Source organism: Macrosteles quadrilineatus, unplaced genomic scaffold, assembly GCF_028750875.1.
Source record: "Macrosteles quadrilineatus isolate MER2022 unplaced genomic scaffold, UCM_ALF_1.0 Scaffold_4__1_contigs__length_99947679, whole genome shotgun sequence".
NCBI lineage: Eukaryota > Metazoa > Arthropoda > Insecta > Hemiptera > Cicadellidae > Macrosteles > Macrosteles quadrilineatus.
In genome coordinates this window covers 8,861,970-8,886,890 of record NW_026542597.1, presented here as the reverse complement: position 1 = coordinate 8,886,890, position 24,921 = coordinate 8,861,970, and the positions used below count along the sequence as shown (strand labels likewise).

General features: G+C 38.1%; 1 protein-coding gene across 1 annotated transcript in view; it reads left to right on the top strand.

Annotated features, from left to right (window-relative positions):
* LOC128992511 (filamin-C) overlaps positions 1-24,921 on the top strand; it is a 143,066-nt gene that overhangs the window by 107,727 nt on the left and 10,418 nt on the right. The window contains exons 21-41 of the mRNA XM_054416119.1: positions 513-680; positions 3,013-3,185; positions 3,863-4,055; positions 4,814-4,987; positions 6,478-6,621; positions 9,519-9,740; positions 10,639-10,806; positions 11,758-11,888; positions 12,324-12,417; positions 14,742-14,879; positions 15,852-16,025; positions 16,434-16,649; positions 17,894-18,006; positions 18,390-18,588; positions 19,063-19,221; positions 19,571-19,792; positions 20,480-20,656; positions 21,840-22,079; positions 22,498-22,641; positions 23,575-23,751; positions 24,574-24,752. Coding sequence (XP_054272094.1) covers positions 513-680; positions 3,013-3,185; positions 3,863-4,055; positions 4,814-4,987; positions 6,478-6,621; positions 9,519-9,740; positions 10,639-10,806; positions 11,758-11,888; positions 12,324-12,417; positions 14,742-14,879; positions 15,852-16,025; positions 16,434-16,649; positions 17,894-18,006; positions 18,390-18,588; positions 19,063-19,221; positions 19,571-19,792; positions 20,480-20,656; positions 21,840-22,079; positions 22,498-22,641; positions 23,575-23,751; positions 24,574-24,752 — 3,605 coding nt within the window. The remainder of the gene's footprint in view (positions 1-512; positions 681-3,012; positions 3,186-3,862; positions 4,056-4,813; positions 4,988-6,477; positions 6,622-9,518; positions 9,741-10,638; positions 10,807-11,757; positions 11,889-12,323; positions 12,418-14,741; positions 14,880-15,851; positions 16,026-16,433; positions 16,650-17,893; positions 18,007-18,389; positions 18,589-19,062; positions 19,222-19,570; positions 19,793-20,479; positions 20,657-21,839; positions 22,080-22,497; positions 22,642-23,574; positions 23,752-24,573; positions 24,753-24,921) is intronic.

Here is a 24,921-nt window from a genome sequence, read left to right as displayed (position 1 = left end):
TTTTATCCTTTTGTGAATAACATAACAGAATAGTCTCTCGCGGTTTTCATCAGGTTATGAAAAGTTGTCATCTTTTACTCAGGAAGTATAAAGGCAACTTAGTAGATCATACTTACTTTTATATTTAGGTTACAAGTTCTTATACATGTTGTATCAAGCCATTTTTATTTAAACTAGCATTGTTATTGGTCCAATAATTAACAATGCACATGTTGTAGTGAAAAAAAGAGAGCAGTAAGATTTTTTCATTTCTAGACCCCATTGGTGTGTTATAACAGATTGACTACATAACAAACCATTTTAAGGGGGCAGTGAATTTTTTGGTCCATGTCCATACACCAATAACGTTAATAGATTTACAAGACATTGTTCCAACACTCTTGCGTCTCTGTTTGAGACATGCCCAAGTTGACCATTTTAAGTTACCATCTCATTCTTCTCTGACATTCTCTAGCTTAGAGTACACTGGATCATTGAGTTTAGTTGACTGTGTGTTTTTGTTTGTTGTGCAGTGGATGCCAGCCAAGCAGGAGAAGGACAGCTGGAGATCTCCATCAACGAGGGGGAGGTGCCTAACCATGTGACGGTGGTGGGGGGTGGCCGATGTCTTGTCAGCTTCACCCCTGAACACACCAAGCCACATCTCATTGACATCAAGTTCAACGGGGAAACTGTCACTGGTAAGTCTTATCACATAGATTGGCACTTGGTAACAGTAAGACAACTGGAATATGGTTGGCATTTTTGTTTGAATTGGTTGGTTTTATATTTATTACAGCTATTACCTGTTGCGGCTTCACTGATTACTCTAAGTAGATTCTCTACATAAAATTCAATATCCATCTCGTCAAGGTTGGGTTTTTATAGTTTTTAATAAATGGTCCTGTCCTGACTAATGAAACAGCTGGTCTTAGTCAGTATCAAAGCAACAAAAGGCATCTCATTTCATTATACACTATCCTTCACTCATATTTAGGTTAAAATACGGACTGAGATGGTGTCCCTATCTCAATTGATAATGATAATACTACCTAATACCTATGTTCGACAGTTCTCAATTTATCAACTTTTGTATTCATAAAAATAACACTGCAACTTTGGAAACCAAAGACAGCCCTAGTGGGGGTTTAAAAAAATAAAAATAAGGACTTGTCCATCCCTGGTATGTTTGTTGGATTCCTAAAAAATTGAATTTCAGATTTACACACAAAAATAATACTACCACTGTATTTTTTATATTAGTGGGATTTTTTTGTTGAAACTTCAATTAAATTTTCATGGGTTATCTACACATTTAAAATCAAAATCAATCCTTTCTGTTTCCAGTATGAGTAACTGATAAAATTTTGAAATACTTGATGTATGGACTTTCTATATGTGATGGATTTTCCTCTTAAGTATATGTGGATTTGGAAACACATTTTAATTACATTTAGTGTTAACTTGATTATATTAGTGTTTTATTTAGTATCTTACCAACTGTTTTAGTGAAAAAACGTTTAGTAAATGGGGTAAATGATGTTAATAAAGACTAAAGAATATTTTTTTTCAAACCTCCTTGTAATTAAAAACGTTATCCATAAACTTGCCATCACAAGATTTCTTAAATGTCAACAGAAACCAAGCCTTGCCACTACACCCAAGTTCCTCAGTGCACAAAGAACCCTAATGACTTGTAATTACGTCAGTTGTGCTAATGGCGCTAATGACAACCACACCTATCTGTGGTGTTTTCTTCTTAATTAGCTCTCCTTTCCAACCCAAACAACTGTGCAACTTGGGTGTTGCAACAACTAAACATACAAATTGCCAGAACTATGCTAAATTATGACCTATTTTATTAGTTGTCTATTGTCGGTACAAACCTTACCAGAGTTTTCAAGTTTAAAAATACAGTAGGTAATGATAAAAGGATTTTCAAGTAGTAGGATTTTAAGTAGGCTAATGTTTCCCAATTTTAGATAACACTAGTTAAATTTTAGATAGTTAAAACTGAGGGTGGATTCCCAGTTAATTACAAGTATGTTCAAAGCTAAAAAGACTTTAAGTTTTCACTAAAAGAAATCTGTGCTGACTCCAACAATTTGATGTTATTTAATGGTTCCAATAGATCTTTGTATGAGGAAATAAGAAATATAAAAAAAATTTCACAACAGTTGGGTATCGGTATTAATTTTTTAAATTTAAATTTCCAAAATTACTATATGTATACATTTTTGTATCTTATAAATTGTGAAAAAGGTTTCCACTTTTAAAGTTTAAAGGCCTATCATCTGTTCAAGATGTAGCCTTTTATACATAAGAAACATAATACTCAACTGAGATATGATTTATTTTTTTGTTTAAGAAATTATTAAACTAATTTAGGTACCAGTACCGGAATATTTTTTTTTTATTTGTGTTGGGTTCTAAGTAGTTATGCTCCCTTCCAAATTCATTCATCTAGAGAAATCTTGTCATTTCACAAACAGATCTCTCCAAGTTTTTGTTATTTTATATTGTGTTCTTATTTAATCCCACCAATGTTACCCTTTTCTCATTCTTGTCTCTGCAGTTTTAACGCAAAGTGGTCCAAATCCAGCTGGAGGCTATTTAGATTCTCTGAGTGTGTGTGTCATGTCTGAACCATATGATACAAACATGAGGGGAAGTTCCCTCTACTGTTTACCTGTCATTATAATGTAGAAAATTCTTGTTAAAATATTCACGCTAGCCAAGTGTTAATGCCCAGTAGGTATGTTCTGCCAGAATTGCAGCTATGCCCTGTCCACAGGTTTAGCCTGTTAATGCCCAGTAGGTAGACTATGTTCTGCCAGTATTGCAGCTATGCCCTGTCCACAGGTTTAGCCTGTTAATGCCCAGTAGGTAGACTATGTTCTGCCAGTATTGCAGCTATGCCCTGTCCACAGGTTTAGCCTGTTAATGCCCAGTAGGTAGACTATGTTCTGCCAGTATTGCAGCTATGCCCTGTAGGTATGTTCTGCCAGTATTGCAGCTATGCCCTGTCCACAGGTTGTCCATTTGTATGCAGCGTGTCAGACACAAGCCGAGTGTCAGTGAATCTCAGCAGTCTGGAGCTGATCCCAGTCAACCAGGTGGCCAGGTTCCACATGACTGTAGATAGCAGCGGCTCTGCTGAACTGGCCGTGGCCATCACCGGGCCATCTTGTGAACTGCCCGTCAAGGTAAGTCTAACTACCGAGTGTCAGTGAACCTCAGCAGTCTGGAGCTGATCCCAGTCAACCAGGTGGCCAGGTTCCACATGACTGTAGATAGCAGCGGCTCTGCTGAACTGGCCGTGGCCATCACCGGGCCATCTTGTGAACTGCCCGTCAAGGTAAGTCTAACTACCGAGTGTCAGTGAACCTCAGCAGTCTGGAGCTGATCCCAGTCAACCAGGTGGCCAGGTTCCACATGACTGTAGATAGCAGCGGCTCTGCTGAACTGGCCGTGGCCATCACCGGGCCATCTTGTGAACTGCCCGTCAAGGCAAGTCTAACTACCAAACCTGTAGAACTGTGCAGACAGTATACTGAACTAAACAAGGAATTGAACGTTTAATCTTAATTCTTACTAAAACTTAACCAATTGATTCATTGGTTTAGACATCCTGCAATCCGTAAAGTCCTGTATCAGGCCTGATAATTGCTGTGATTAATATTTAGTTATTCCAATCCACTAACAATGAGCACTTTCAATTATCATCTCTATTGCGCTCTTGGTGGTTCTTGGCTGGAAAAGTAGTGAAACATGATAACAATTGGCTCTTCATAACTGTCATGCTAAAGTTGGTAATAAATGCTTGTACGGTAACAGACTGTCCGTAGTGCTTGTCTTCACCTCAATGTGTATTGTTTGACAGGTAACTGGTAATGTGCACAGTGGGTTCACGGCAGAGTTCACACCACGAGAGGTTGGTCCACACTCCATTTCTGTGGAGTACAACGGCCATCCTGTCTCAGGAACTCCGTTCATCGCCAAGGCGTATGATGCCAAGAAGGTGTACGTTGGACCTCTGCCACAAGGACATGTGGGGAAACCCCTTCAGTTCACTGGTACGAATGTGTCAAAATTGAAATTAGCCGTAGAAAGCCAATCAAGAGAAAAACAAATGGCTGGTTTAATGGTTTTTAAAAAGTAGAGCTCAGATAGCTTGCCTTAATTAATCATCAATCAATCAATCAACAATGTTTATTAGCACAAAAAGATAACAGTCTTAAAAATATTTAGTAATAATAACAACAAATATTATATTATAAAATTGAATGCCAAAGGCTTAGGAATGAAAGGCACTTATTTTGTCCCAGTATAGGACTTCTCCTGAGAGTAAATTGGAGTATCCTTCATTTACTCTTGAAATGTCCTTTAGACATGCCTTTTGATATACTCTCTGTGAAAGTCATACTCATGAATAAAATACCAGTGCTAGATAGACACTAGGCACTAGAGGGCCATGGCTTAGGGGAAGGGGTGCTGGGATTTATTGTCAGAATTTGACGCTTTAGACTATTTGAATTTTTTTTTGTAGAGGATGAATGATCCAAACCTGGTGTATTTTATTCATAAAGTTGACCTTTTGTAAGATAGCAACATTAATTGAAAACCCAATGGTCTTGATGATATTTGAATCTGGTCCAGTATCTCAGAAAAGTATTATGTCATGTGTGTTTTTATTATGAATATATGAGGCTGATCTCTATCCCTTTCAAAAGCTCAATATATTAGGCCAAGAAATTCATATTTACACCTGTAGAGTAACAGTTAACTATGTGTTAGTTGTAATTAAACAAATAACAAACTCCCCATGTTACAGTGGATGCCAGTCAGGCAGGAGAAGGTAACCTGGAGATCACCATCAGTGCTCAGGGGGTGAACATCCCCACACAGGTCCATCCTCAGGGTAATGCTAAGTTTGCCGTCAGCTTTGTACCCATCGAACCCGTCGATCATGTCATCAGCATATACTTCAACAAGGAGGCCGTGCCAGGTGTGTAAACATTACAAAGTGAACTCCCACGGTTTTTGTAAGTCATTTATAGACAGTGTGGGTTTTGAATACTGTATTTGGTTCTCTGAAATTGAGTTTATTGTTCTTGTAACCCTTATTTTTTCTCTGTCTGGTTTTGTACCCTCCTCTGACTATCCGACCTTGTTGAGGTGTCACACCCAATAGATACTAATTACTCTATTTAATTTGTTTATTTATGGCATAAACCAGTTTACAGCATGAACACTTAATTTAGTACAAAAGTTTTTGCAATTGACAAGATAATCTACTGTAGTTCTGGCCCCATTCATGGATTGTGTATGGCAGCAAATATGAGCATTACATTTTTTTTGGATTTCTAAAGTCTACTAATTTTCTGTTACACTTGATTTAGTGTTAAACTCAATTTACTTTTGGGTACTAAAGTTGACGTCCCATCTGTATGGGCCAGCTGTTGGTAATTTTTTCCATGTTTACACCAGTGGTATTTTGAATGAAAGAATCAAAAACACTTTAAAGGGAAAGCTCTCCAAACCCCTTAGTTCTCTGGATACGCTGGAAATTGAACCCATCTTTCTCGAACAGAAGTCCGGCTCATTAGGCTAAACACTTTTTCTGTGATATTTGATAAAACATAAAATATACTTTTTACTTTTTTTTATCCATGTTGACCTGTTCAGCTGGGCTTGATTAAAAAGTTAGGGTTAATATAAATCTGTGATTTACATCACCATGTCGGTGGAGTGATTGACTACATTTGTTTTTATCTAAAACTGAATAGGAAACAACTTTGACATGAGAATGGAACATCTGATTCAACCCATAGTCAAAGGTAATCACTAAGCTTATTTAAGAACACAAGAGCACATTTAATTGTCTGGGTAGCCGGGTGGTTATAGTGTGTTATAAGTTGTGTTATATTGTAATAGCTCATTACTCTATGTTGTTCCTTTTGTACTTTATAAGCAATGACTTGGAGTTTATTCTTTGTTTTTCTTATTCATGGATTTTGGAGCGAAACCGTTAATTCGCTCTCTTTGATTTTGGCCTTCAAATAGAGAACATGTAATCTGTAAATCGATATTGTGTGAAGTTAATAAAAGTTATGTAGAACCAGTAAAATCTGTATATTTATTAATAAAGCCCCACTTGCAACTAAATAATTAATTAAATGAATACAAATTAGAATATAGTGCTCGCCTTCAAATCTGAAGGTCGCTGGTTTGAATCTAAGCGAGATTGTTTCCATGGACCCAGATGCCATTTGTCATTGGGCTATTGATGCTATCAAACAAAAAGGTCGACATTAGATGGTAGCAAGACCATTCTTTGGACCGTTTCCTTTCAAAACGTAAACAATGCCACAGGTGTAAAAACACAAAATAAAATAAATAAAGCAAGCATAAAGTGTACCGTACATCAAATCACTAGTTAAATTTCACGCAAATTATCAGTTTTAAATACTTTTGTTCAACCTACTTTTGCTACAGGGTCGCTGTTCATAGCCCCCGTTGTGGGGGACTTCCCATTGGTCACCGGCTCCTCCTTGTCACATGCCCCGCTGGGCCAAGATTCTTATTTCACAATGAGCAATGTAGCCGGAAGTTTGGATGACATCGAGGTCAACGTTGAGGGTAAGTTAACATGTTTGATTGATAATACAGATTTAAAAAATGTCTATGACTCATTATTGTAGTGAATATAATTATATATATATAAATATTTTATCCTCATTTATTGCTTATTCAACACTATACTACTTTCTAAGTTTAGATTCTAAACTTAGAAATCAATACAGTGTTAAATAAGCAATAAATGGATATGAAAGTGAGTAACTACTTTATTATAAGATATATAACATCTTTTTTGTTGTTTAAGTTACAATAAATTTTTTCAGACTTATCAGCATATCCAAACCATAAAATAAAGTTTATCACAAATCTCCTAACCTTTTTTTAAAACGTTTTAACATGCCTCTTTCACAATATTTGTTGCAATGGTATTTACTGTTAGGATCTAATGTATGCTGGATTTAGAAAAAATAGTAATAAAATGTACACTATTATCTGTTTTGAAAAGGTAATTGTCCAAATAATTGCTTCTAACTATAGTTTGTAACCTAATAACTAAACTCAACAATACTTAACTAAAGTTTCTTGAAATAAAATACATTTCTACAGCCCTTAACAATGTTTTTCTTTATAAATGTGAATACACAAATTTATTGGTGTCCTTACTTTTTGTCAGCTATTTACTTGTTTCATTTGACTGTTGTAGGGATGTGTCGATTGTCGATACCACCGATACTTGGACGTTGGTATCAGTTATTTAATGTGTTTAGAAGGGTTTAAACTTAATAATTGGCTAGATAGAATTTTTTCATTGCTGCATTTTTTTTCTTTACTTGAAAAACACGCCATCACCACAAAAATACATTTTAGTAGGATAAAAAGACAGGGTAGTATAACTTAACCAATCCATTTAGACAATTTGGTAAAACTATAACAAAATGGCATCGGTATCGAGGATAGATTTTTCAGGTATCGGTATTGAGAATCGATAAATTTTGGTATCACTATCGACAAATCACTAGACTGTTGGTATTGTTTTTCCTTTACATTAGTTTGGTATTGTTTTTCCTTTACATTAGTTAGATTTCCACAAATTATTTTAGTAAACTTCTCAATGTAAATTTCTTCATTGCATGTCCTTGTTCTATGCACTGTTATTTTGTGTTATCTGGGCATTTTTGTGCACAGTCTTATTTTCATGTCTGTCATTTATTTGCATTGTTGTTTCTGTGTTTACGTTCTACTGCACATTGTTGATTCCTTTCACACCACTTAGCCTCTGCTTAGCTTAAGTGTTTGAATACAACTGTTTCTTGATATCATTTCCATGTAAAGACTTTAAATTTGAAATACATTTTGCCATTGGATGTAATTTTATTTTGTGAAAGTATGCTTATTTCAACACATAGAAACAATTGAATAAAGTGTACCCACATCATACAATTTTCCAAGTTTGAATATTCTGCCAGTTTCAGATTTTTTTAAATACATACAGTAATACATTTATTATCTTAGTGGCAAAATTTGCATTCTGGGGTAAGTATTGAGGAGTTAAAATTCAAGCCTTTGTTTTAATATTTGGCTTTTTCATGCCTATATCCTAATGTGGTCAAAAATAAGTCGGGTTTATAATTTTTGATTAAGAAGTTGTTTCTAGTCATTGTCATAGTGACTTCCAGTTACGTCTCAAAAATTACTTTGATCCCTCAATTAATTAATATAAACAAAATTAAATCAATTAGATGTGTAAAGTTGTGTGATCAACTTCCTCTTGTGTGCACTGTGGTCTGTGGCTTACTATCTCACTGTGTTTCAGGTGGGCACTCTCGGAGAATACGCCACTATTGACCTCTCTCTTTCTCACACTCTATATCTCCCTCTCTCTCCCTCACTCACCCTCTCTGGTGGTGGACCGGGGTAACTAGCTTCTCTAACTCGCTAACCTAACCTAGTCATCTGCACAGATCAATGTACTGATCTCATGAAAATTATTTGCAAATTAATATAATGCATGTAAAGTGGATTCTGTGAGAAAAAATGTACTTGTGTAAATGAGAATGAATTGGCAATGGTCAAAAATGTGGTGTTAACTTGTTAGAAATGATTGTTGTAAAAATATTATGAATGCTTGGACTGGTTGTAAATTCTAGTCGTTAATGTAAAAATCCAAATTCATATTCCTTCTTGTAAAAACATTTTTGTTTTTTATATCTAATAGATTTTACTATGCTTTATTAAGCTTTGCTTCGGATTGGCTTTTAGGTATTTTTTATGATGGTATACCCGACTGTTTATGAGTTCTTTGATACACTTTTTCACTCTTAATAATTAAATTGTTAAAAGTTGGTTTGAAAAGCCTTTCAATCTTCAACACTTGATAACATTTTTTACCATTAACAAATGTTATTTATGTAAAGTAGTATAATGCATGACATTTAACAGTAAGGTTCTGTTTTAATGTGTAATACTGTTTAAATGTGACTTGTTTTATTTTTTTCTTTGAATTATCTTTTTTAATACAAAATGTGTCTTTTACAATCACCATTTATCACCTTATTGTTTCAAGAAACAAGGACAGTTTTCAGTTAAGCTTTGGCTAAATATTTATTTACCATTCTTCTTTAAAAATAAGTTATTGAACGTGTATAACAAGACCTAACATTTCACCTTCTAGAGGTTTACCACTTACAAAATGTGTATACATTTTCATCAATGCAATTATGTAGTTAATGTTCACTTTGATTTCTTCTGGATCAAATATTTAAATCAAGGGCTGCTTCCGTAACAAAAGATTTGTAACCAGTATTTTGAGTTTCCTTCCTCCCAACCCGATTTGCAGGAACCTGTCCCTGGCTATAATTGCATGCACAGATAGCTTTGTACATTGCCGGGTTGGTAAGTTAGTGCTGGAACTAACGTTCCCCTCCCGTTGCGACATACTGTACGTTGGAGCATTCCAGGACCCAGTGGACAGTCAGTGCCTGCGCAAGTGAAGGACGCAGGCAACCAAACATTTAAAGTGGAGTTCTGTCCGAGAGTAGTCGGAGAACACAAGATCGCTGTAAACTACCGACAAGTCGCTGTCGCCGGATCCCCCTTCAGTTGCAAAGTTTACGACGTCAACGCCATCAAAGTCAAAGCCGTGTCAAGAGGGACGGTTGGTCAACCTGTTACCTTCCTAGGTAGGTTGCTAATGGATTTAGTTAATGAATAATATGTTTTTAGTTACACCCTTTGGCATTTTTATTTTAGTAGTCCTACAGAGTTGGCCCTTTGAATTTAATAATACAATTTTTATTCTTGCATGTTTTATAACACCGGTTTTTTACTTATATCAAGTTCTACAGTACACTACCGATTAACCGAGGTTGTTGGGACTGAGACTACCTCGGTTACCAAGAATCTTGAACAATACGGAGGTCGCATAGATTTTGAGGATAGGGTTACAGTGCCTTATTATGAATTAAAAACAAGCTTATTCTGGTTTGTTCTAACATTAAAATAATACTTGATGATTATTCCTAGCACTGTATTCATTTCAATACATCGCAAATTAATTGCTATTTTTACGTTTCTTTGGATAGAAACATACTATAATAAAGTAATTATTGTTTTCCTACTGAAAATAAAAAAATATATTTAGGCCAAAAACAACCTCGGATAAACTGAGGGCTCAGACAACTGGGGCTCGGATAATTGGGAGTGTACTGTATTAGGTATTGCTACTTTTTTTATCCCTTACACTATTTTTATCTTGCTGTGTTCTCACCTAGAATTTCTTTAATTTAATAAAATATTAAATTAGATTTCAATGAATAAAAAATATTTAAGGTAAAAAGTGGATAATCTATGCAAATACAAAATAACACTATATTTATGCCTGTAGATAAATGGTATGGAAATAAAAATTATATACCCATACTGGAGATCAAGCAAGAAGAAAAATTAAAATAAAACACACAATCAAAAAGAAATGTAAGAAAATCTACTTTCAGTTGGAGGAGCTGTTAACAATTTCATAGTGGCAGTAGAAGGAAAGTAGATTTTTAGTAAATCTTGTAACCTATATCTATGTGGCAGTTGAGACCAGCCAGGCAGGTCCTGGTAACCTGGAGGTGACAGTCAACGGAGGACGAGTGGCCACATCGGCCCAGGCGCAAGGTCCTCACACCTACGCCATCTCCTTCACACCACGCCAAGCCACCGCACACACCGTCGACTTGCGCTTCAATGGAAGGGATGTTCCAGGTACATACTACGCCAATAGCAAAATAATAAATTCAGACCTTTATGAAGTTTACAATATTTTTTGTCTATTTCACTAATGTGTTACCATCGTAAGTACGCTTCCTTGGCTATACTCAGCAAGTGTTGAGTTAAGAAGTAGCGTTTGACATTGGAAATTTATTACAAATGAGCACCACTTAGTTTGGTGAAACAGAAAACATACTACATTTGTAACTTAAATTACTTATACATTTGTTGCAACTTACATAGTATAGAACATATAGTGCATGAATATGTACATGAACATATAGTATTTACATAATCATGATAGTTAAGTAACTGGTAATCAAATAATATCCTTCACAAAACAATTTATTAAATTATTATATTAAAAATGTTTGGGTGTTAATTTGAACTGGATAAAATTATTGGACCTTAAGTTCAACAGGAGACATCACAACTCAATCCATTACTGGATTATTTACCAAATAATCCAGGAATATTTATTAATGCATCCCACGAGTTGAATTAATGTTTCTCAACAAGGAATAGTTTCAACAGGGCTAAATCCTGAATGTTACTATGTTATATGTGCTGTACCAAGTAATAAATAATAAAAATACTGTCCCTGTCCTAACATTAAACTGAATATTGTGAAAGTATTTTGTACCCTGAAATATTAACTTTAACTTAAACGCTACTTAATTACATACTATTTCAATAAAAATATCTGTGCATTCTCTCATCATATAAGTGAAGGTCTGCGGGTCAGACAACTAAATGACTAACACCAATAATTTTTAGGTTAAGCACGCTTTTGGGTATGATTATTAGTATTTACAATAATAATGGTCTCGAAATAGCTACATAACTAATCATGAGTAAGTTTAAGATGAAACTCAATATCTTAAGATTTAACCAAAATTATCCCCCTTTCAATTATTTGATTCTAAACCTGTCTGTATTCTGCAGGAAGTCCGTTCTCTTGTGTGGTGTCAGAAGCCGCTCGTATTGTCCTGTCTGGGGAAGACAAGGTGTCCGTTGACAAACCAGCCACATTCATCGTGGAGTGTGAGCCTTCCATGGACCCTCCTCAGGTCCAGGTGAGCTTCTAAATTATTATTTTGGGTTTGGTTTTGGTTTTATTATTTAAAAAATGCTAGTGGAATTAATCACAAGGCAGGAGACCACTGGGGCGTCCTTGATTACGATGGAGTGATAAAATGCTGAAAGAGAATTTTGAATGTTATGGCGGTGGTGATTTAAAACTGTCTGATAACCCTTCATAGGTCTGAGTGGCCTTCAAGTTCAAGTATATTGTTTGGAACTCTTAAACTCTAATGGACATATTTAGTCAATACCATCTTTTTCTCCAGCTGTATTGGTTTTCTTTGTGAAAGGTATAATGACTGTTAAGTACTTGACTAAGGCTTAGATTAGAAATGCAACATAGGTTTGGGTTGTTCTTCTGTTGAATATTAAGCTTGATTAGTGTATGTGTGGCATTACCTTTACATTAATTGTTTTTTGTGTGTCAGGTATTGTCTCCATCTCGACAACTTGTGCCTGTAACTGTCAAGCCTACGGACGTTCCTGGAAGGTTCTCTTGTTCTCTCACTGCGAAAGATGTTGGTACGTATCAAAGACTGTGTTTTCCTTTGGTCTTTAAAGACAAAAAAACTTTAACTTAAACTTCTTAATGTTTATATGTCTTATAGTAACTTATGATGTCAATAACTTCTTAATGTCTTATAGTTTATTAGAGTAAACAGCACAAGAATTGTATAATAGAAATTAATTGTAGTAGCTGTTTTTATCTCCTAGATTAATATAGAGAAACTTGGGAACAGTGATATTTGTTGGATGCAAAATCTTGTAGGCTTTAGCTTTGCAAAACGTGCAACTCTCATCAGTTCTCATATAAAATACATTTGTAGATGGAAATAAGTAGGGATGGACGGGTCCCGAAATTTCGGGAATTTTTCGGGGGAAAAAATATTCCCGATTATCGGGACGGGATTACATTTGACTCGGGAATTTTTCGGGACGGGATTTGGTCCGATCGTCGGCAATTTTTCCGCTTCGCGAGTGCCGATAACGCCGTTATTGCGAGCGATAGGTCCGCGAACGCAGGAGACGAAGTCATTTCGACGATTACGCCGTGACCGCGGAGTCATAACGACGATCGCGCCGTGGCCGCGATTATTGGACCGACGATCGCACCGTGACCGCGAGTCATAACGACGATCGGGCTGTGACCGCGGAGTCATACCGACAGTCACGCCGTGACCGCGGAGTCATAACGACGATCGCACCGTGACCGCGAAGTATACCGACGATCGCACTGTGACCACGAGTCATACCGACGATCACGCCGTGACCGCGAGTCATACCGACGATCGCGCCGTGACCGCGGAGTCCTACCGACGATTGCGCCGAGACCGCGAGTCATGACGACGATCGCGCCGTGACCGTGGAGTCATACCGACGATAACCCCGTGACCGCGAGTCGTGACGACGATCGCGCCGTGACCGCGAGTCATGACGACGATCGCGCCGTGACTGCGAGTCATGACGACGATCGCGCCGTGACCGTGGAGTCACACCGACGATAACCCCGTGACCGTGAGTCATACCGACGATCGCGCCGTGACCGCGAGTCATGACGACGATCGCGCCGTGACTGCGAGTCATGACGACGATCGCGCCGTGACCGTGGAGTCACACCGACGATAACCCCGTGACCGTGAGTCATACCGACGATCGCGCCGTGACCGCGAGTCATGACGACGATCGCGCCGTGACTGCGAGTCATGACGACGATCGCGCCGTGACCGCGAGTCATACCGACGATAGCGCCGTGACCGCGAGTCATGACGACGATCGCGCCGTGACCGTGGAGTCACACCGACGATAACCCCGTGACCGTGAGTCATACCGACGATCGCGCCGTGACCGCGAGTCATGACGACGATCGCGCCGTGACCGCGAGTCATGACGACGATCGCGCCGTGACTGCGAGTCATGACGACGATCGCGCCGTGATCGCGCCGTGACCGCGAGTCATACCGACGATAGCGCCGTGACCGCGAGTCATGACGACGATCGCGCCGTGACCGTGGAGTCACACCGACGATAACCCCGTGACCGTGAGTCATACCGACGATCGCGCCGTGACCGCGAGTCATGACGACGATCGCGCCGTGACTGCGAGTCATGACGACGATCGCGCCGTGATCGCGCCGTGACCGCGAGTCATACCGACGATAGCGTTGTGACCGCGAGTCATGACGACGATCGCGCCGTGATCGCGCCGTGACCGCGAGTCATACCGACGATAGCGCCGTGACCGCGAGTCATGACGACGATCGCGCCGTGACCGTGGAGTCACACCGACGATAACCCCGTGACCGTGAGTCATACCGACGATCGCGCCGTGACCGCGAGTCATGACGACGATCGCGCCGTGACCGTGGAGTCATACCGACGATAACCCCGTGACCGCGGAGTCATACCGACGATCGCGCCGTGACCGCGAGTCATGACGACGATCGCGCCGTGACCGTGAGTCATACAGACGATCACCCCGTGACCCGCGAGTCACAAGTTTCTATAGGTACCTGTAAATTGTTACCCATTTTTTGGTTTTTATAGATCAGTGCCACAAATGGTAAAAATTGATTTCGTATGTCTTTTTTGGTAACTGCAATACAGTACTTTCTTTTTATGCACAGAAAAAATCCCGTCCCGTCCCGAAAATCGGGAAGGAAATAAAAATCCCGTCCCGTCCTGTCCCGAACTAAAAATTCAATCCCGTCCATCCCTAGAAATAAGTTTCATTTTCTTCCCCTCACACTAGGCTTATTGTCAAACCCCAATTATTCAGTAACACTCGGAACAATCTAGTGAATTACTAAGTGGATTTGTTTTATCAAGATTGTTTGATTTCCTCGCAGGAGACCACAGTGTGGAGGTGAAGCTAGCAGGTGGACATGTGGAAGGTTCTCCATTCCTCATCAAGGCTTACGATGCCACCAAGGTCAAGGTCACAGATATCAGCTCCGGCACTGTGGGCAAACCTGTCTACTTCAGCAGTAAGTGAACCTTCAAAAATGCATTGCTAATAACTCCATAATATCCTTTATGTATACAATGTGTTTAATCTTTGACTATGAATGCTTAACAGACTTCAGCTTCTTAAAGCCAATTTAAGTTCTTAAACATTAAAATACTCATATGGTAATACAAATTGTTCTACAATGTACTAATACAAACCTCTCAAAACCATTTTGGGTTCTTGAATGTATAACAAATAAATCAACTATTGATGGACGAGATTGGATTTTTAGTTCGAGACGAGACGAGACGAGATTTTTTATTTCTCATAAAATTTCGAGACGAGATCGAGACCGGATTTCCCTTCTCATACACAACAGGAAATGCACGTTCGGAATTTTTACCTGATTTTGTAACATTGTTAGATGACTGTTTAAATACAAAAATAATGATAATAGGCAAGAATATTTACAATCTTTTATTAAAAAACATCAGCATAACATTTTTGTATTAATCACGCCTAAATTATTAAAAATGCCTACGATTAGGAAACATAGTGATATCAGTTAGGATAGAGTTCAACTTATCCTAAAATAAAATAAATCATAAAATAAAATATTAATTTTTATAAAATAGTTACTTGTTTTGACTTTTTTTATAGTAATAAAATTATTCCTCACACTGCTAACACTTCTCAAATGTTATTAAAATAATTAAAGTAATATTTACATTTGAAGAATTAATTAAATAAGAACGCCTTCGCAAAGGAAACGCAACTACAACACGCTCCTGTATTGCGGGTATTGCATTGACTTTCTGCAGGCGTTTTTATTTTTTTTTTATTCTTGTCTTGATAAAAATCTCGGCTAAAAGAAATCTCGTCTTGTGTAACGAGATTTAAAATTTCCTGAAAATTTCCCGAAATTTTGAGACTTGACCATCCCTAAAATCAACATTATTGAAACCTTTTGTATTTAAACAGTTTGTAACAGCCACTACTCATTTTCTAGTCAACGCCAGTCAAGCAGGTGCTGGCAATCTGGAGATTATTGTCTCTGTCAACGGCTGCAATGTACCCAACTATGTTCAGAGTGAGGGCAACGCAAAGTTCCGTGTCAATTTCAAACCCAGAGAAGCAGCTCCGCACAGTCTCAGCGTTAGATTCAACGGAGAGCCTATACCTGGTAGATTCATTAATTTTATTTCTAGAATTATTTTAAGCACTTATTTTTATCTCTTCAAAACAATATATTACTTCTTGTCACTTAGGCCAGCAGATGGGAAGATAATGTATGTTGTAAATACACATACATGCTGTAACAGTATTTGAAGGGAGTATGTTTAGAATTGTTCATGAACTGCTCAAGTAGAATTATTGCCACTGATCTGCCAAGTTATAATGCTATAATATCTAGATTAGAACTGGTTATCAATTTATCTACTAATATATAAGAATGAAGTGGTGTGTGTGTATGTCTGCTATGTTGCTATTAATATAATATTGTAACACTTACCAGGTATCTCTGGTTTCTCCCTTATTTAGGTTTAATTGAAATTAAATACAATTTGATTCAGCAGTGATGTTGTTACAGGGTCCCCTTTCACATGCCGGGTGCTGGAGCCGGGTCAGATCACAGTGAGTGGCCCGGGGGTCAAGATGAGTGCCGCGGGTCGACCGGCCGCTGTGTACGTTGACGGTGCTACCACCTGTGACGTCACCGTCACCTCACCCTCCAACCGTAGACTACCTGTCAAGCTCGACCACTCCGACAACCGACACACTGTGGAGTTTACTCCTGTGGAAGTTGGTCAGTCATTAGTCACTTGTTCTGTTGTCCTACTCAATGTCATGTTTGACTTTTGGAAAAGACTATAGGGGCTGGTCCCTTTGGTCAGAGAATGGTTGTAAATAAACCGAAATAAAAATCTGTTATTGCTGAAATTAGCCTTATATAATTGTTCCAGTTTCAGGTTTGAAGAAAATACATGAATTTTTAGGTCAATTAGTTTAATAAAATATAACCATAGACAAACAGAATAAATATGGACCGTCAGCTGTGCTGCGGTTAGCAGAAGTTCTTGCGTCCACCGCTAGGTTTGCCGTGTAGTTACGGCGCACACCGCTGAAGCGTCTGCTGGTCACATAAGGCTCCTCGCTCCCCGCCTGCAGCGGTGTGCGCCGTAACTACAAGGCAAACCCTAGGGATGGGCGCCAGAACCTTCCTTTGACTGTCTATATTTATTCTATTTGTCTATGATATAACTGAACTCATTCTTAGGTAAAAAACAATACGTTAAAAGTCAGCTTCAATTTAAACAATGTTCAAACATAGCAGTCAGACATCCAATGTAATTATTGTTCTGTAAAAAGTTACTTCAAAGTATGTGTGTGTGTGAGTACCTATTGTCGGAACCATGTAAGTTTGCGGTTGAGGGAGGAGCCTAATTACCATATGGTTTTGAATGGCCCAATGAGAACCGTGCGGTGTTGCCAAATCTAATAATACCAGCTGATTTAAAAATATTGGTTAGTATATTTTAATAAGTGTCGTCAACGGGCGATGTGGCAACGTCGCACTAGCCTTGACTTGTGATTGGCTGCCACCAACTGCATACTTACGTGGTCCCGACAATAATTGTTATGCTGCATCATAGTTTATATGTTAATTGAATGACTAAAAGTTAGAGTGTTTAGTACATCCCTGGTCCGACTTTTAACCCAGTCCGCCTCTGGTCTTATTGCTCATTTTTGAAATGTTTGAACTTAGGAACATCAAGTTAATTTTGTATTTTAAAAAAAAACCTAGTAGCTAATTGGATACCAGTAGCCAATTAGCTGGAATGATAGGGGTCAGTTGACAGACCCCAATCAATTAATTGGAGGTGGAGTTGTTTCTCTGATAAAATTATATGTATATATGAACTCTATCTTTTCCAAGTTAATGATAAATTATCAGTTATTAGATTATTAGAATGCTATGTTGTCTCAACCAATAAACCTTAAGTTAAGATTTATAATGTTCTCGGAAGTAACTTTCCCCTTATTTGACAGGTCGTCACCTGGTCGCTGTGGAAGCAGACGGACAGACAGTCAAGGGCAGTCCCTTCCCTTGTAATGTCTACAACGTAAATAACATCAAAGTCACTGGCCTAGGACCTGCTAAGGTAGATGCACTGATACATTTTATGTCTAATGTTGAAATGGGGTGGTTAAATGTTTTAGTTGGAGGTTTTGACAATCGGTTAATGTAGAAATTCCATACCCATGTTAATGCTAGCCTGTGTTACAATCTCCAATATACAACAGTAAATGGTTGTAGTGAAATGAGATATATTATTTCCTAGTCTTAATCATTTGTAACCATTATTATTGATTAAAAAAAAGGTGGTTTGCTACATGTATAGTGTGTATGAAAAGTAAATTTCATTAGGATACACTCTTAAATGTTACCAATAAGAATCACACAGGCTTTTGATCCAACAATAGTATTAAGAGGTCTACTTGATTTTTTGTCAATGTTGGAAGGTTAGTAAAGTTGTTTTTACAGGTTGGCAAGCCTGTGACATTCAGTGTGGATGCCATGGAAGCTGGTGAAGGAACACTGGAGCTGGTCATCAGCACACAACAGTCTACAGTGAAGGCGGAGGTGGTAGCGTGCTCCAGAGGTCTCTACGATGTCACCTTCGTACCCCATCAGCTAGCTCCTCACTTTGTTAACATCACGTTCAACGATGAGGATGTGCCAGGTATAACCTCACTTCTTGTCAATATTGAACTATATTTATTTATCTGTGTTTATCCACGCCATTTGCATTTTCAAAATTCTTTTGGAAGGGACCGGTTGGAAATGAATAAACTTAAGCTATCCCAATAAGAAAGAACTTGAACATCATTTTATGTTCTCAATATTAATAATTTACACTTAGAAAGCTTAACCGAATGGGAAAGAGTCCATCTTGGCACAAGTAACACTACAACTTTACTTTACACTACAAAAAATATTTAGAATATTTCTCTGTCACTGACAGCAATAATGCTAACCTTGACCTGTTGTGGTTTGTGTTTAACTTCTACAAAAAACACTTTCCGTGAAAAATGCTATCAGTGAAATATTGCAAGTATTGTGTACAGTTTGTTAAGCCAGGACTTTCTGCCCTCCCAATATAGTCTTAATAGTATATTTACTGTGACTGAGTCAAGACAAGTTGGTATGTGTACAGGCAGTCCATACCGGTGTGAGGTAGTACAGCTACCCAGCAAGAAGGCAACAGCCACAGCTAGAGGGGAGGGTCTCAACCAGGTGGTGCTAGGGACTGCTGCTTACTTTGAGATCAACCCTCACTCCTCCGATCACGGCACGCTTGACGCTCAAGTCATTGGTATGTCCAGACCAGCTGTAGCCATATGGACTAATTGAATATGTCATTACGTGTGAATGTGTTACTCTACAAAATTCTATTTTCTTTGTTATTTTATCTTTGTTTAGAACTAAGTATATTATGTGCTCATGTGTATCATGTGTTCATTGTTTTTCATGAAATCACTGGAAATAAGTTTAAAAATGGCCATCCAACTATGGTCAATATTTGTCTTGTAAAAACAAGGGACATATTAATCAAAAATTACTGTTATGCACTGATGATTTATTTACCCCAACAAACATTGTAAACAAAATGTTACCTACTGTACTGTGATGAAATGTCACAATCAATGTTTATGCATACACAGGTCCAGACGGGTCTCGTGTGCCTGTTGCCATAGAGCGGCTAGAGACTGGTATCTTCAGAGCCAAGTATCGCCCCACCATCGTCGGCACTCACAGTGTCACTGTCACTCAGCGTAAACAGCCAATCACCAAGCAGCCGTTCACAGTACAGGTCTTTGACCCACTACAGGTCAAACTGACTGACCTCAGCGAAGCTTTCTGTCATCGTGCTGCCACCTTCAAAGGTGAGCTTGTTTGGTTAACTTCCTGACAATGCATAAATTACTATAAAAAGGTTTTTAAGTTGAATAGTTCCTGAAAAAGTATAGTGTTGTGCAGTTATTTTGAAAATGTTCCTCTAGTTTTCCATCTAATTTGTCTAATTCTCCATTTAATTTTAATCTTTCGGAAAATGTTTCATGTTAAAGTTGTTTTCTTTTCAGTGGTATAATTTCTTTTAAAATTCTACAAATTAGTCTCAAACATAGTAATTAATTACATGCTGCTATCGTCCTTTGACTCAACCTCTCTATTGTTATCAAATCTGTTACAAATCTTAACTTAAGTTATGTGTGCTGTCATTATAAATTTAAACTAGTGGCTGTACTTTTGCAGCAAATTAGTTTAATTTTTGCAGAATAAAATTTACAACTTTATCCTAAAGTAAACATTGTGGTTTACTTTGTGTACCTGAGACCGATCAATATTTAAAAGCATCGCCTAAAATTATGTACGTACGTGGGAAATTTCCTCGGGGATTTTAAGAGCATGGGTCCATTTTTTGGCTAGATTTATGATCAACCTTTGTGTTGGGTTTTAGCCATATTGGCTCAGTAGTGTTTGTGTTTGTCGAGAACAAACAGATACACAGACAAAACTACCATTATTTTACAACAATGAACTTTAGTACTATATTGTAAATGGTTGTGCAGTGGACACGAGAGGAGCCGGGTCGGGGGCTTTGTCCGTCAGTATCAGAGCTGCTGGGGCAGAGATAAAACACACACTGAGGGAGCTGGAGACCCCGGGACTGTATCAGGTCGTCTACCATCCACAACTAGCCATACCACACAAGATACATGTCAAGTACAACAGCATGAACATTGGAGGTAAAGCAATCAACAGTATTGATAGCTACAGTAGAACATCTCTCAACCGAAACAACTGAAATAACGATCTAAAGTAATGGTCTAAGTTGCAACAACATTATTACAATTTGATTCTTAGCACTGTGGTAGAAAGATATGTTCAATTGAGGGATTACTTAACATCCTTGAAGTGACTTGCAATTAAAGATATATAATTTATGCTAGTTGCTCTGCCCGTGCTTTACAACGGAGATGAGAATACAGAGAATGATGTGATTCTTTAGAACTTCAGCAAAAAACCTATATACACCCAACAATAATTATTATAAAGACAAAACTCAATCATTCTTATTGCTTATTTTAATAAATACTAGTTAGGAGAAGTGTTCATATGGTCGAAAACTCGACCAAAAATATGTAATGCCAAAAGACTTCTCTATTTTCACCCCAAGCTGTAAAATAAAACATCGGTGGGGCACACAGGGGGAACTATGGCTAACATATCTTGTAGTGGGGAGCGAGCTGGCGTAGTGGTTAGAGCGCGGGACTTCAGTCCCTGAGGTCCCGGGTTCGATCCCCGCCAAGTCACCAATGGATTTTATCTAAGTGATAGTGCCGCAACCCCTAGGTCTAGCCTGAAGTAATGTGAAAAACAATCCCAGGCTCGTGCCTAGCGTCCTAGGACAAAAAAAAAAAAAAACATATCTTGTAGTGTCAGCGTTCGCCGCTAGAACCGCTAAGTTGAAAAATTTTAATTCATTTTATAATTTTTAGTTATAAAATTAAACTGTCATAACCTAACCGAACCAACCAAACTTGCTGATTGTAGAGTGACGTCACGCCCCCCAATCTTTCTCAGAAAAGGTTCTCACCAGTTTCTGGAAGGGGAAAACGAGGTGCTATAAAGGTTCATGCCTTAATAAGAGGGTTTGTTCAAGAAACCTTTTTCAGGAAATTTACCATAAAGTCCTTTTAATTAAGTATGTGTGATACATGTGCAGGGATTACGGTTTTCTCAAAAGTTTATTTTCCTTATTAACATAGAGATAAAAAAGCTATAACCAGTGGTGTTGTTGGAAATTTTATAGTCTGGGAACTTGTGGAGTTTTGACTGTAAGATATTGACTATTGAGAGTTAAGTACAATAACAGGAATACTGTCCCCTATCATCATTGTTGATGTGAGGTGTGTTTGTCCTGTATAGGTTGTCCGATGGAGGTGGCAGTGTCAGACCCAGCGGTGGGCCGAGACGTTTGCGCCACAGGCCTAGGACTGTACCAGTCACGCGCGGGCCGTGTCACACACTTCACCATTGAGACGGCTGGTCGCCCCGCGGGGGAGTTTGACGTAGTAGTCACTGGACCACAGGGTGGTGCTGTACCTGTACGATGCTATCAGCAGAAAGACGGAAACTTGATGGCCGAGTTTACACCTAACAACACTGGTATGTAACACATATTGGGTCGTTAATTTTTTCCTGTAGTTCTGTTAGAACTTGTATTTTATTAGCAGTGCATTAAGGAAGAAGGAGTGGATTGCGACCCATTCCTTAAGCAATTCACCTAAGAAAAGAGTTCCATGTAGTTGAAAGCATACAAAAAGTTTGTAGCACAATTAACTTGATGTTTCGTCCCTACAAGGAGGTTTCTTCAGAAGAAACAAGTAGAACTTGCTTTTAAACCACAGTTATTTTAAACGACATGTCGACAGTTTATAGTTGCTTACATTGATTTGTTATTAGTGTTAATAGTGTTACCCGTAAAGAAAATTATATATAGAAAAATGTATAATTTCCCCTAAATTTGAGTTTTAAAATTAGCTTTGAGAAAGAGTGAAATAGTTTCAAGTTCTGTTTACTCCAGGAGTGTACAAGATTGACGTGCTGCAAGGGTCTCGGCCTGTGAGGGGCTCCCCCTACCATTGTCAGGTGTTTGATGCCACCAAGGTCAAGATAGAGACTCTAGCTGCCAACAGTGTTTCTGTCAATGAGAACATCTCCTTCAAACGTAAGTCCCAACACTGTCACTGATGAACTGAGTGACTAATTTGTAAGCTTAGGTTCTAAAAAGTGAAGGTTTATTTGTGTCATAAGAAATAACAAGTGTTAATTCTGGTAGTCTAAGTTAGGAACATTAAATTGGTAAAACCATAGACTAATCAACACAAGTAGACTCCTCATCCCATTGTACATTTTGAAGCTTGTTTTTTGTGTCTAGTTCATGTACGTCCACACAGATCGCTAGTGTAGACAAAATTTTGTTTCTATTATTTTAGGGTTATTTTCATAATTTGTGCTTTACTATTTGATTATATGACTAGAAGACCAGTTATTGTTTATGATTATGCAGTTTTATTTGGTTAAATGATGTTTTAAATGACTGAAATATCAAGAAACAAATTGTAAACAAAACATAACCTCTACAGTTGGACGTACAATTATCAATTATCAATTATCAATTATTTAAGATGGGGACGCCACTTTGTGAACAGAACTAAAAATAAAATTGGCTTCAGCTGTTCCATAAGGATGACAAATCTACTAAGGGAGTATGTTTTATCTATGGTAAAACTAAGCTGTCAGTGGTTCAAACACATTTTCCTTAGTGATGAAAAGATTTTCCAATGACCAAGAATAATTTATTTTAAATTATGCCATTGACTGTCTTAGTATATATCTTGTATACTAGAATTCTTATTTTTCAGTATGTAACTTGGGGTGTAACAGTCCTCAAATTGGGGTTTTTATTAAAATAATTAGTATTTTCCAGACCATTCTACCATTGGCTATCATTGAAAATTGTAGAATTATAGTCTAGGTTTTGTTGATGATTATGTAGCTTATACCAAAGAGAGTTTTTAAATTAAATCCTGGACTGAGTGACTTGATCTCAGTATTGAGGGGTAACGACTTTCAGTAACGTGTTGTGTGTTGTTGGTAGTCCTGCGTAAGAACGCAGGATTTGCAGAACTTGACGTGACTGTACGCAGTCCACTGGGACAAGACTTGCCACTGTCTGTACGCAGCATCGGAGAGGAGACGGATCTCATTGAGCTGTGTCCATCACTACCTGGCAACTACTGCTTCCACATCACCTACGGTGGCGACAGCATCCCTGGTCAGTTACTCTACTTTGTCCTTGAGATTTTGTTGTTGTGAAAATTTCTAGAGCATCTTGCAATATGTGTTATCACACAGATTGATTTAATATTAAATAAAAATAATCCATACTTATCTTGATGGTTGCCTTAGTTCTTGATATGTTTTGCATGATCGTTTAGCCCATGATAGTTTAGCCCATGATCGTTTTGCATTGTGCACTATCCCCAGGGTCTTGTACTATTTACATGTTCTTATTATTATAATTATTTGAAAATGTGGCATAGCCCTCCAGTCTTAAGGTCCTCCGCTGACTAAAGACTCTGTGATGCCTCGGCCAGATTGTTTAAGTTGAAAACTGGAGTAAGCTTCAGTTTCAAATTTGTATAATAGGTAGTCTGTGAAGATGTCCTATATTAAGGTGAATTCTTTGTGTTTTGTTTTGTGATCTTTTTATCAGCCCCAGGATAAGCTTATCAGCTTTCTCAGGTAAGATAGCTTAACATCCCTTTTCAACAAATTCCAAATCAACCATTATGCCTTTTTCTTCAAATATAAACATCATATTTTTTTCTTGGAAAAGTCACTTGGCTTAGGAATACATTAAGGAAAAATGAATGGATACACACATCCAAGGAAAGAGTTCCAGGTAGTTGATGGCTCACAAAATGTGATCAACACAATTGCATTGATTTGGCTCGAAATCTAAATCGAGAAAATGTAGTAAAATTGCCTCTGAAGGTTGTAGTAAAATACCAGAATTCGTAATTGTTTCTCAGGTCAGATGTTTTTATAGTTACTTTTTCCTGAGTGTTACATAAGGTTTTCTCTGTCTCTACAGACTCCCCGCTCACATTCACCGTAGTGGAGAGTGGCGTTGCCCGGGCGTGGGGGCCAGGACTGTCACGCGCACTGCTAGACACAACGTCCAGGTTCATGGTGGCTTGTAGCGGACTCTCGCCTCACGCTAAGCCTGACGTCACCATGGATGGGCCGGGCGACCAGTCAGTCAAATGTCAGGTACGAGCGGATTACTTATTCTTGATGGAATATTTAATCATAAACAGCTCAAGAATATCGGTGTTTTGTTTAAATTTGTAAAATAGATTACCCATGAACCTGGAGATTTAGAAAATTTGATTTAAGATCTGACAAGTGCTTAGAAATTATTGTCAAAGTCAAAGCCTTC